At 35.9% G+C, this 13,595-nt stretch overlaps 1 protein-coding gene across 1 annotated transcript in view; it reads left to right on the plus strand.

Moving 5' to 3' along the window:
• The window catches only part of LOC114332539 (serine/threonine-protein kinase 3-like), a 110,740-nt gene extending 98,090 nt beyond the window's left edge, over positions 1 to 12,650 (plus strand). Inside the window, exons 7-8 of the mRNA XM_028282352.2 lie at positions 53 to 232; positions 12,394 to 12,650. Coding sequence (XP_028138153.1) covers positions 53 to 232; positions 12,394 to 12,552 — 339 coding nt within the window. The 3' untranslated portion in view covers positions 12,553 to 12,650. The remainder of the gene's footprint in view (positions 1 to 52; positions 233 to 12,393) is intronic.
• The last annotated feature ends 945 nt before the right edge of the window (positions 12,651 to 13,595 follow it).

Consider the following 13,595-nt stretch of genomic DNA (forward strand, 5'->3'; position numbering starts at 1 on the left):
AAAGGACGATTGTTTATCTTATATTAAATATTAAAAGTCTGTATTGTTTTAGGGAAATGGAGTGGCTAGTCCTATCACACTAGACACAATTGACACTTCAACCGAACAACAAAATTTTCAAAGTAACGTTCAGGTGAAGCTCGCAGAACCGCCTTCCCCGCTGCAGCAGGCTCAACCTATAGAACAAAAACCCCATTACCATCAGCCTTTTAACGATGGAGATTTCGAATTTGTAAGTACCAGAATTTAATATACACTCACGGACAAAAATATTGCATATTTTGAAATTATCGTGTGAAATAAAATTTGTGTGCTTCCCCCAGTGCCATAAAAATTTCTTTTCCGAGTGTTATGTTTTAATGTATCATATAAATGGTATAATCGGATTTAAATTTAATATTGGCTATATGGTGGCCAATATAATTTTTAAATTGAATTTCATCAAAGTAAGTATTCACTATTCTACCGACATGGTGCATTAACACGAATTTGTTATCCAATATGGCTGGCAAATGGCAAAACATGATTTTCTAAAATGTTTTAATGTACATATCAGCTATCATTCACCCAGTCACCTCCACAAGTTCGGTCTCTCCTTTCCAAGAAATACCACTCCATAGTAGTATGCCGCCACCACCAAAATTAACACTCTGTGTGAGGTTACATCTGGCATACCGTTCACCATATGGAAGCAAGATTTACAAAACTTTGTCTACAGAAGAGTTGGCGAACAGTATGTCAGTTGTAACCTCATTCAGTGAGGGCGGCATAGTACTATGGAGCGATATTGCTTTGAAAGAATATACCACACACGTGAAGGTGATTAGGCTAATGCCAGCTGATATGTACCGGGTGTCCCAATAAGAATGGCTCTCGGCCATATCTCAGGAACCGTTTATACTACAGTTTTGGGAAAAAAATTTATAACAAAAGTTGCCCCGAGAAAATCCTGGAAATTATTTTCGTAATTGTAAGTCCACCCCTAGAGGGCGTAATTGAATATCAAAAATTAAAAAATCGAAATTTTACAAAATTTGCCTAATGAATGGGCACTGGAAATCCAATCATCGTATTCTTCATACAATTCTGTGCATATTTTATTTCACAAGTTTAAGTCTACCTGTGCAAATAAGAGGTGGGGGTGAGTGGGAACGTTGTTATGAAAAAATCGCTGTAAGTCCGGTTCTGCTTAATCGATTTTTATAAACTTGGTCTTGTTGAAAACAGCTCTTTTTCGTCAATGTAATAGTTATAATTTGGAAACAGCCTATTACGTAATATGCCGGCTAGAAGGCGCTATTTATTGTTTTTTAGAAATCTAGTTTTCTTTGGAAAATATTAAATACAAGTATGTATGTTTTTCCCTGTATTACAAAATTAGACTAAATTAGCAACATAATACCGAAAACCGCATGTCGATACCTTTTTTCTATCTCGAGATATCTTAAGAAACGTGTAAATTTTAAAAATAACTGCTGCTGTCATATAAGTGGAAATATATAGAAGCACGTAGTCTTCTTCTTCTTCTTGTAATAGGACTATGTCCTGTTTCTTCTGTTACAGTCTTTGCTGCGATCCGGAGCTCCAACTCTCGTACCATCGTTTTTTGGGTCTTCCTATGGGTCGCTACGTTCAGGGTCCATCCGATCTACGTGGTCTCTCCACATGCGTCGTCGCGCTCTTGTCCATCTCACTATGTCTTGAACGCCTAGCTCTCTCAATGTGTCTTCGTTTCGTATTCTATCTCTGAGTGTGATACCTCTTATGGATCTTAGGGTTTTCATCTCTGTTGTTCTCATTATTTGTTTGGTCTTTGTTGTCTCGGCCCTTGTCTCAGCTGCGTATGTCAGTACGGGTCTAACACATGTCTTATAAATGCGGACTTTGCTTTCGGTGCTCATATATTTATTCCGCCAGATTATATCCCTCAGGAAACCAGATATTCTCGCTGCTTTCGTTGCCTGCTGTTTTGATTCTTGCCACAGATGCCTGTCGCTAGATATTTCCACACCTAAGTATCTGCAATCCATTACCTGGTCGATTATATGGTCGTCCACTACTAATTTACATCTAATTGGGTTCCTGGATATTACTATCGATTGGGTTTTCTCTTTGGATAGTGTCAGGTTATACTTTTCGGCGGTTATTTTGAATTTTTGTAGTAGGCGTTGTAAGTCATCTTCGTTTTCGGCTATTAAGATTGCATCATCTGCGTAGCAAAGTATTCTCATGGTTCGGTTACCCATTTTGTATCCCTGATTCATTAGAAGCACGTAGAAGCACGTAGTGTGCTATGAAAAAAAAACAAAGGAACATTGTCCAGATGTCACCGTGTATAATGAATCAAAACAACAATAAGACAAATAACACTATAAAATATAACAAAAAAAGAGTGTGTGTACTTTGTACGCGAGTAAGAAGTTATACTTCTACTATTATGATTTTAACGAAATAAATATATTTTAAACAGTTTAATTGTATTTTTGTTTAAATATTGCACTAATTTTAATACCTAAAATAATACCAAAAAAATAGCGTTAATATGTAAATTTTTATGAATTGTTGCCTCCGCGCATTTGCTTTTCTCTCGATGAATCGTAGAAAATATAAAAACGTCAGATTTTCTACAAAAATTTTTAATTTTTATTTCATTATATTTTAATATCAATTATCCTATTCCCAACTAAGATAAATACATAACTGTTATTGTCACCGGTAAACTAAGTTAAGGAAGTCAACGTGGAAACAAGTAGTGTGCTATGGAAAAAATAGAACTATTAGAAGTATTAACTTCAAAAAGTCATCATGTGTCAAATTATGTGTCAAATCAGTAAAACATAAAGATTTGTTCATTGATGGTTTGTTGCGGTTTGTTTCTATTAAAATTTATATAAAATTTATACAGAGTGAAATTCAAGATGATTCTTACAAACTAAGAAGCATTTGACATGATAGCCACATTCTTTGAACGCATAAGAAATGCAACTGTTGCGGCTAGAATATATGCAATGAAATATCCCCAAAGACGTCACCCCAGTAGTAGAGTTTTTCATATTTTGTTTTGATTTATTATATACGGTGACATCTGGAAAATGTTTCTTTGTTTTTTTCCAAAGCACACTACTTGCTTCTATATATTTCCACTTATATGACAGCAACAGTTATGTTTAAAATTTACACGTTTCTTAAGATATCTCGAGATAGAAAAAAGGTATAGACATGAGGTTTTCGGTATTCTGTTGCTAATTTGGTCTAATTTTGTAATACAGGAAAAAAAATACATACTTGTATTTAATATTTTCCAAAGAAAACTAGATTTCTAAAAAGAAAATGAATAGCGCCTCCTATCCGGCATATTACGTAATAGGCTGTTTCAAAATTATAACTAATACATTGACGAAAAAGAGCTGTTTTCAACAAGACCAAGTTTGCAAAAATCGATTAAGCAGAACCGGACTTACAGCGATTTTTTCATAACAATGTTCCCACTCACCCCCACCTCTAATATGCGCAGAATTTTATGAAGAATACGATAATCGGATTTCCAGTGTCCTTTCATTAGGCAAATTTTGTAAAATTTCGATTTTTTAATTTTTGATATTTAATTACGCCCTCCAGCGGTGGACTTACAATGATGAAAATAATTTCCAGGCTTTTCCCGAGACAACTTTTAATATAATTTTTTTTTTCTCAAAGCTGTACTATTATATACATTACAAACCTTACAGCAAATGATCAGACGCTATGGAAGGCGACTAAGAAACTCAAAAAACCATACACAACTATTCCTCCCCTCCATAAACCAAATGGCGAATGGGCTCGTTCCAACAAAGAAAAAGCGGACGTCTTTGCTGAACATCTTACGAGTGTATTTCAAACCGAGCCACCAGACCTTGATGAAGAAGTGGAAGAACTAATTAGCGCAGCATGTCAAATGTCCCTTCCAATCAAAAGTTTTACTCCTATAGAAGTCAAGAAAGAAATAATCAAACTCAACTCACGAAAAGCTCCAGGTTATGACTTAATCTCGGCACAAGTACTAAAACAACTTCCTCGTAAGGCCATTATTATGCTAACAGTAATATTTAATCCCATGCTAAGTTTATCATACCTTCCAAAAATATGGAAATTTGCAGAAATTATAATGATCCTTAAGCCAGGCAAAGCTCCTAATGAAGTAACATCTTATCGACCCATCAGCCTACTCCCAATCGTAAGCAAAGTTTTTGAAAGATTGCTGCTACAAAGAATATACGCAGATCATGAATTCCTAACATTACTACCAGAACATCAGTTTGGTTTTCGGGAAAATCACTCTACTACACAACAAGTCCATCGAATAGTAAATGAAATATCAAAAACTCTCGAAGAAAAGAAATACTGCAACGCTGTATTCCTAGATATCTCACAAGCGTTTGACAAAGTTTGGCACAGAGGACTGCTTTACAAAGTAAAATTAGCACTATCTAGTAACTATTTCCTCCTAATCAAATCCTACTTATCAAATAGATATTTCTCAGTAAAATTCAAAGACCAACAATCCAGCCTCTGTCCTATTAACTCCGGAGTTCCGCAAGGTAGTGTTCTCGGACCTCTGCTTTTCTCACTCTACACAGCCGATATACCAGAGTCTCCTAATACTACGATCGCTTCCTTTGCTGATGACGTAGCAATACTAGCAGTAAATGAAGATCACATACAAGCCTCACAAGACCTGCAACACCATCTGGACATACTCAGTGAATGGTACACAAAAGGGCGAACTAAAGTAAATAAAACAAAATCATCTCAAATAACGTTTACAAACCGCCACAACACATGCCCACCTGTAAGAATGGAAAATGTACGAATACCAACAGTAACAGAAGCTAAATACCTTGGCCTCCATCTTGACCAACGTCTTACTTGGAAAAAACATATACAGACTAAAAGAAGACAACTAGACTTGAAATTTCGGCAAATGTATTGGCTCCTTGGACGCAGATCAAAACTCAACATCCAAAACAAAATTCTTCTGTATAAAGCAATAATCAAACCTATTTGGTACTACAAACTACACCTCTGGGGCTGTGCAAAGTCAACATCACTGAATATCATTCAAAGATTTCAGTCGAAAGTTCTAAGATCAATAGTGGATGCACCCTGGTATGTAACTAATCAAACACTTCACGAAGACTTAAATATACCTTTCATTAGAGAAGAAATCTATCGAGCCTCGGAATCACAAAACGAGCGTACCATTCACCATGACAACGAATTAGTAAGGGAATTATTTCATAATGGCCCTGTCACAAGGAGACTAGATAGAACCTGGCCTCAGGACCTATTTTAAAACTTTAAACATAAATAGAATAAGATGAGACATCATTGGAAGTCTCTTCTTCATGACCAAAAACATAGAAAAAATTTACTTAATACTCTTTTAATGATGTAGATTGTAAATAAACATAATTAATTAAAAAAAAAAAAAAAGCTGTACTATAAACGGTTCCTGAGATATGGCCGAGCGCCATTCTTATTGGGACACCCGGTACATTGAAAACATTTTAGAAGATCATATTTTGCCATTTGAAAGCCATATTGGATATGACATATTGATGCTAATGCACGTCTTCATGTCGCTAGCGTAGTGAATACTTTTGTCGATGAGGTTCAATTTAAAAAATATACTAGCCAGTATATAGCCCAGATCAGATTTAAATCCGATTATAGCATTTATGTGATACTTTAAGACATCGCAGTCGGAGAAGAAATCCTATTCCTATGATACAGGAGGGCTAAGGAAGAGAAATCCTATTCCACAAGCATATGCAATATTTCGAGACGTTAATCACCCAATACGAAGAATAGCTGAAGTGCAGATTCCTGGAAGGAGTAGGAGAGGAAGACCAAAGAAGACCTGGGGGGAGACGATAAGGCGGGACATGTTGGTAAGGGGGATTAACATTGATATGACCCAAGATAGAATTGTGTGGAGAAATGCAATTAGGGAAGCCGACCCCGCATAGGGATAAGGCAAAGAGAATGATGATGAAGCATATGCAATATTTGTGTCTGTGAGTACATATTTATAGAATCGCTGTAATATATATTATTAGGGCAATTAGTTAAATTGATTAGCTGCAACTTCAACAATTTAGATACAATAATCCAACACTTTCTTAAGGCGGGCTCAAACGACTCGTGTATTTGGCGAATAATCGTTACTTGCATATACTTGCCATGTCATGTGAGTGAGTTACTAGTAAAATTATTGTACTAACTGTCAAATACTAATCATAATAATAATAATACTAATTTACATTTAATAATAATATAAACGAACTCCAAACGGACCATCTCCCATATTATCAATTCGTCCCTGAGAGGATGCTTGAGAATGACAACTACAAGCTATACTGGGACTGGGACCGCACTGTACTCACAGATCAAACAATGGCACATAATAGACCAGAGGTGGGATTACGAACACTCGATACGAATCGTATCCGCCATGTTTTACCATAAGGCGCTATGGTAAAACATGGCGGATACGATTCGTATCGAGTGTTCGTAATCCCACTGCAGATCTCGTACTAGTTAATAAATTATCAAGACGAACAAGATTAATGGATGTGGCGATACCTAACAACAATAATCTACGTACTAAATTTACTGAAAAGATCGCCAAGTACAGAGATCTGGAAATTAAAATACGAAGACAATGGAGAATGCAAAGTACCCAGACGATACCTATTATTATGTCTACTACTGGAGTCATCCCGAAGAACCTCCTCGAAAACATTAAAAAGCTTGGTCTAAGTGAACATCTTTATAAGACCATGCAGAAAGCTGTACTACTCTCGACGGCCAGATATGTACGAAAATTGGGAGATACTCCAGTAGTATACCAAGTCAGCTAGGGCTCGATAATACGGAAAGAGTCCCACCAGAGCTCAATCCTTTTGATACCGTAGGTATCTGGGATGGGTCAATTTTCCCCTTAGAGGGAGTGTGAGCCGTATGGCTAGATCTGAATACTAATTTCCATAAACGAAAATTCCTCTTATGACGAATTACAACAAGTAGTAGATCAAGTTAGAGGGAAGGTGATAGTACTGGGGGATTTTAACGCTCGAATAGGTAACCAAGTAATACCCGGAATTAAGCAAAAACACAATGAAAATGTTAAAAACGAAAATGGAGAACTGATGATAAACTTCTGCACAAATAACGAACTTAGAATAAACAACACATTGTTTGACCACAAAGACCAACACAAATATACATTCAATAACACCCGTGGACAAAGATCTATGATAGATTATGTCGTAACCAACAAAGATATACATCCGTCAAAAATAATCGACGTAAGATGCCTCAACTCAGCAGATGTAGGTAGCGACCGTAGCCTAGTATTATGTAAAATAGGAATCATTATGAAATATTTCACACCTAAGAGGGCAGCACCAACACAAACAAAAATCAAAGTCAAAATAGGTATCTGGGATGAGTGAATTTTCTCCTTACGAAGGAGTGTGGGCCGTATGGCTAAATCTGGATATTAATTTACAAATAATTGTACTAGTAATCCACTCACACGACATGGCAAGTAACGATTATTTACCAAGTACACGAGTCGTTTGAGTCCGGCTTTAATAAGTGACAAAGAAGTAGTTTGTGGGGAATGGTAGAATCCACAACCACAGATATACCCTAAGGATATTAGAAGATAAATTCTTCTTCGCTTTTTCCAGGGGCCTAACAGAGGCCCCCCCCCCCGCAGCATGAAGCTTGCGGGGGGCCCCAATATGTCAGGGGCCCCATCTTGTCGTTTAATATTTTTATGTAAAAATGTGTTATTGTTATATTATTTTACGCATACATACGCAACGTTTTTTAAGTAATTCAATATTGAAAATGAAGTTGCCCATCAGATAGATATGTATTAATAAAATTGTAGATATATTCGCTGATAGTAGTGCACGAAGAAAGTTGTGCATCTTATAGAATAATACTATGTAATACTTAATGTAATTGTTGATTAATTTTCGTTCTATTTTATTCTATACCAATACAGACAAGAAATGTAAGTTGTCATAAACAGTGCATGAATACACTAATAACCCAGTAAATGACCGTTTTGGAGTGTAATTATCAGTAGTAATTTCACGAGAGCTCTAAATTATCGATTTTTCCCGAGTGACACTTTGACAGTTTTAATTTCACGGCCCGAAGGGGAGTAAAATTATGTCAAAGTAGCACGAGAAAAACGTCAAACACGACGAGAAGTCGCTTCATTTTTGGTTTTTTCATGTTGACATATTTGATTTGGAATTTGACGAATAAGAACAATTTTTCAAGAGCTGCAACTTTGTTTTTAGTGGGTCGATAGACTTTTATTTTTTATAAGCTGTATTTTTGCTAAGAATATTTTCTTCGATCAAATACTTACTTTTTGAGTAATTTGCGAAAAACCGCCTTAAAACGTTTTTTTTTTTTTGTTGAACAATAAACATTTTCACTCGTAAATAACTCGAAAAGTATTGACTTGACCACTTTAGTGGTGATACTGAAAATTACACGGTATCGCCGTATTTCACGTTCATTTACTGGACTATATCACATATAAGCACATATAATGATAGCTTTAGTAAATTTGTGAGCCTGTTAAAGCCAATTTTGATATAAATTTTTCAATGTGATATATTGTGATATATTGTAATAACGTGTAATCAATGATTTTGAGAAACTCTGGAAGATGAAACAGTCGGCATAAGAGTAAATGGAGTCTTAGTTAACAACATCAGATATGCAGATGATACAGTAATAATAGCCGATAATTTACAAGACCTGCAAAGACTCATGAGTAAAATAGTAAGGTGTAGTAGGGAGTACGGACTCTCTCTCAATATCAAAAAGACGAAATTTATGAAAATTAGTAAAAACAACCATAATACTAACGAAATCTTGATAGTAGAGGGCCAGCAGATCGAAAGAGTAAAAAAGTACACTTACCTAGGGACACTTCTAACCGAAAATAATGACTACACTGCAGAAATCAAAGTCAGAATCGAGAAAGCACGTTCTAATTTTATGAAAATGAAAAACGTCCTATGTAGCAAAGATTTAACATTAGCTCTTAAAGTACGCCTAACAAAATGTTACGTATATAGTGTACTATACTATGGACTGGAATCATGGACGTTAAATGTAGAGACAATGAGACCACTTAACGCCTTTGAAATGTGGACGTATAGAAGAATTATGAGGGTTTCCTGGGTAGATAGAGTTACGAACAATGAAGTACTGAGAAGAATAGGTAAAGAGAAGGAAGTTGAACTTACAATTAAAGAAAGAAAACTACAGTACCTCGGACATGTAATGCGGGGCGGGAAGTATGGCATCCTGCGACTCATAATGCAGGGAAAGATAGATGGCAGAAGAAGCATCGGCAGAAGACGAATTTCATGGCTGAAGAACCTGAGAGAATGGTTTGGATGCAGCTCAAAACAACTATTTAGAGCTACTGCCTCAAAAATTAAAATAGCTATGATGATTGCCAACCTCCGTAGCGGAGATGGCACCTGAAGAAGAAGAATGATTTTGTACCTGTCAGTTTTATATGTTGTATTGTTTTTGCACTTTTTGGACTGTATTTAGCTTGTTTTTATATTTGACTTTATTAGATTTTATTATTTGACTAATTCTATTGAGGTTTTTAAACTGTAAATTATTGTACTAAAAGTGGGCAAGGCCCGTTAATAAATAAATAAATAAATAAGTGTTTTTACACATGTCCCATTTAGTAATTTTTTAAAGGGTACCCCATTTCCAATTCTGCGGGGGGATCCCGACGGATTTTGTTACGCCACTGTTTTTTCCCGTTATGATTTCGCCATTTTCGTCCTCCACAGCACTCTATATTCCCTGTCAGCTTCTCTAAGGTGTCTATCATAGCATTTCTTATGTAAGTTTTCCATCTCATAAAAGGTTTTCCTCTCGGTCTTCTTCCCGTGGCATTTTTGATAATTTCAACATACAATTATTGCAAAGTTTTATAATTTTCTTCCTGTCGTATCTTGTTTTCTGAGTTTCATGATCAGTAGGTTTTTGTTAGTCATGATGATTAACTAGGGATGCTCTTTGAGCCTTTAATGCATTAGTTTTCCGTTGCTTTATGCATCTCCATGCCGTTGACCCGTTAGTCTGCCTTTGGAAATGATTTTTCATTTCTAGGGTAAGATGGTGCCCTTTCTTTCGCTTACCACCTCTTCTACCCCAAGCTGTTGGTCAGTGAGTAGGAGAGTTGTTTATATCAGTAATCACTCGAACGCCAGGACCTCGTTTGTTATCTAGGATGACCAGGATCGAGATGATCTCACTGGCAAGGGAGAATTTTTATCATCTCATCTCAAGGATAAGTATGTACATTGCGCCTCACTATCCCTTAAATCCCCGCATATATACGCATAGTGACGTTCAAATAGTGAAGCTACCGGTTCTTCTTATTCTTGTGCCAAGTTCACTAATGAAGATTGGATATAACCATTGCAAGTTCGTTTCTACCTTCTCCTTTTCAACCAGGATATTTGTCGTCTGTCCAGCATTATTTGCTTTATATTCCGTAACTGTGGGTTTTTTTACGGGGTTGGGTACTTAACCCAATGCCTAACCCCCTTTTCGGAGGGCCATTTCACCCGCTCTCGTCAGTTCCCGACCCAACTTTCCACCCGGAGTTGGATACCGGATCTCCAGATTGGGTTGCTCGGTTAACAGGGGACACCAGCGTGAAGGTGAGAGTCGGATTTGAGTAGAAGAGGCTAATTGGAGTAAACTGGAATCAACTCCATGTTTTCGCATTCTACCCCTTTATCCCCAGCCAGAGATGCCCGAATAGACAACAGAAGAAATATTTTTAATAAATCATAATTTTGGCATATGCAGATGACGTGGACCTAGTTGCCCGCACAACACGCAAGCTAGAAGAAATGTATACCACCTTCTCAAATGCCTCAAAAAATATGGGCCTACAAGTAAACGAGGAGAAAACTTAGATGATGGCATCAACACCCAACAATAGAGCCAGAAACATCGGTCACCAATTCACGGTTGATAACTCTACCTTTGAAGTGGTGGACAAATTCACATACTTGGGCTCCCTGATCACCAAGGAGAACGTCATGACGGAAGAAATCAAGCGAAGGATAATCCTAGCAAACAAATGCTATTTTGGACTGAGTACTACTGAGTAGACATATGAGAAGCAGAAACTTAAGCCAAAAAACAAAAATAGCCATATACAAAACCCTTATACAACCAGTGTTGACATATGGATCAGAGGCATGGACCATCTCCAAGGCAGATAAAAACCTTCTGCTTATATTTGAACGAAGGATCCTGAGAGGAATATTCGGTGGTATCTGTGAAAATGGTGTTTCGAGGAGGAGGTACAACTACGAGGTATACCACAGATATAAACAAAAATTTGGTGGTAAAGACGTAGTATCTCTTATAAGAATAGGAAGACTAAGATAGGCAGGACATCTAGCAAGCTCACAGCAGAAAAACCCTCCTAGAATATTCCTTATGTCACAACCTGTGGGAAGTAGAAATAGGGGTAGGCCAAAACTCAGATGGAAGGATGGTGTAGATGAGGATGGGAGAAAAATAGGTGCAGCAAACTGGCAACGGTTGGCAATGGATAGGACTGACTAGCGTAATAGACTTAGGAAGGTCGAGGCTCTTTCATAGGGCTATAGCATCATTGATGATAATGATGATGATGATATTTGTCGTCTACCAGGAAGCCTTTTTCCTTCGATTTTATTTTTTATAATCAGCTGCAACAACTCGTACTTATCATGTCTATGTGCCCCAAATATGCTATCTTTTAGCTTTTAACAGTGGTCAAAAGTTCTCTGATCTTCCCTTTCTGTACAACACCATTTCGTTCGTAATATGATTGGTCCATGGTATTTTAAAAATTCTCCTAAAAAGCCACCTCTAAAAAACTTCCAGCTTTCTCATTAAGTCAACATTAACAGTCCAGGCTTCGACAACATAAAAAGGAATAGAGTGAATATAACATTTTACCATCCGATATCGGATTTACAGATTTAGTCTTTGGTTACTCAGAAATTTCCTCATCTTCAAAAAGGCTGCTCTTGATTGTTCGATTCTTGATCGAATTTCTGTTTTCGGATTTATATCTTCCGTACTATGCCTTATTATATACATATAAATTATAATATTTTACCTTCCACCGTTACTATGCCTTATATACTTATAATATTTTACTTTCCACTGTTATGAAATCGATTATGAAAGCAGTTTTATTGTGTTCGTTATAAATTTAAATTTTTCACTCCCACTGTTGTGAAATCGACTATAATAGTAGTTTTGTTATTTCAGTTGAAGTATTTAAGTTTCGAAGAACTGCAACAAAGAATGAACACTTTAGATTTAGACATGGAGAGAGAGATTGATGAACTTCGCAAAAGGTATCAAATAAAAAGACAACCAATTCTGGACGCCATGGACACAAAACGCAAGAGATCACCGAACTTCTGAAGAATATTCTTCTATCGATTGTTTTAGGGTGCTCAAAAAAGTTATTTTATACCTATTTTGATTGTACAGGGTGAAGCAAAGTTTTATACACATTATCATTGAGAACTCATCATAAGAGAGATATTTTAAGAAGGTTTATATTAAAAAAGAATAAGGTACTAAAGTTTTTATTATTATTTTTAAGGTAGTTTTAAAGAATTTTCGACGAGTTCTTCAAAATTTTGTTTAGTGTTTTAAAAAGTTTTTTATGGTCAGTTTTTAGAATCTGTTTTTTGTTAAATGTATAAGTATTATAAATAACATGTGAATATGTAAATTAATTTCATTGTTTGAGTAATGGAACACTAAGGTGAGTTAAATTAACTAACTAGCTTTTTTATGTGTTTAGCCTATTTTTTCACATACCAATTATTTTAATGATTTTGACTCACCCTTTATATACTAAAATCAAGAATATTGTAGGAACATTTGCTGTTTAGAATCGACCAAAATGCGTTGTTAAAGCGTCAGTCGATTAATAATGACACTGATAGCTGTCAAAATAGCTGTCTTTGAAAACAGTGTTGTCATTTTTAAGTATCCTCTAAGACTGATACCCTATTTGCTTTATTTTGTATTCTAATTTTGGTCTGCCGTACTAATAAAAAAAGGAACTGTTAAAAAAACTTTTTTCTAAATTTAAACAAGTCTTGATCTTTTCTTTTTCTGTTTTTAAATCAGATGTGGCTCTTTAATATTTTTAAACTATGAAAAAAGCAGTAATAACATGGTAGTTTCATGAACAGGGCCATAATTTTCTAAATAATTCTGCAAGGTTATCAGACGTCAGTCTTTTAATAATGACACTGACAGCTGTCAAAAGTTTCGTTGACAGGTTGTTCTTCCTGCATTTATTGCTACCACATTCTTGATTTTACCTGTATTTACTCTGCCATTTATAATAATTTTATTGTTCAGTGAATGTCTCAGCAAAATATGACAAATTTTTGTAGAGTTCACGTTTGATAGTTTTGTTGATCTCAATTGTTAAGTTTTGTTATTTA

Source organism: Diabrotica virgifera, chromosome 10, assembly GCF_917563875.1.
Source record: "Diabrotica virgifera virgifera chromosome 10, PGI_DIABVI_V3a".
NCBI lineage: Eukaryota > Metazoa > Arthropoda > Insecta > Coleoptera > Chrysomelidae > Diabrotica > Diabrotica virgifera.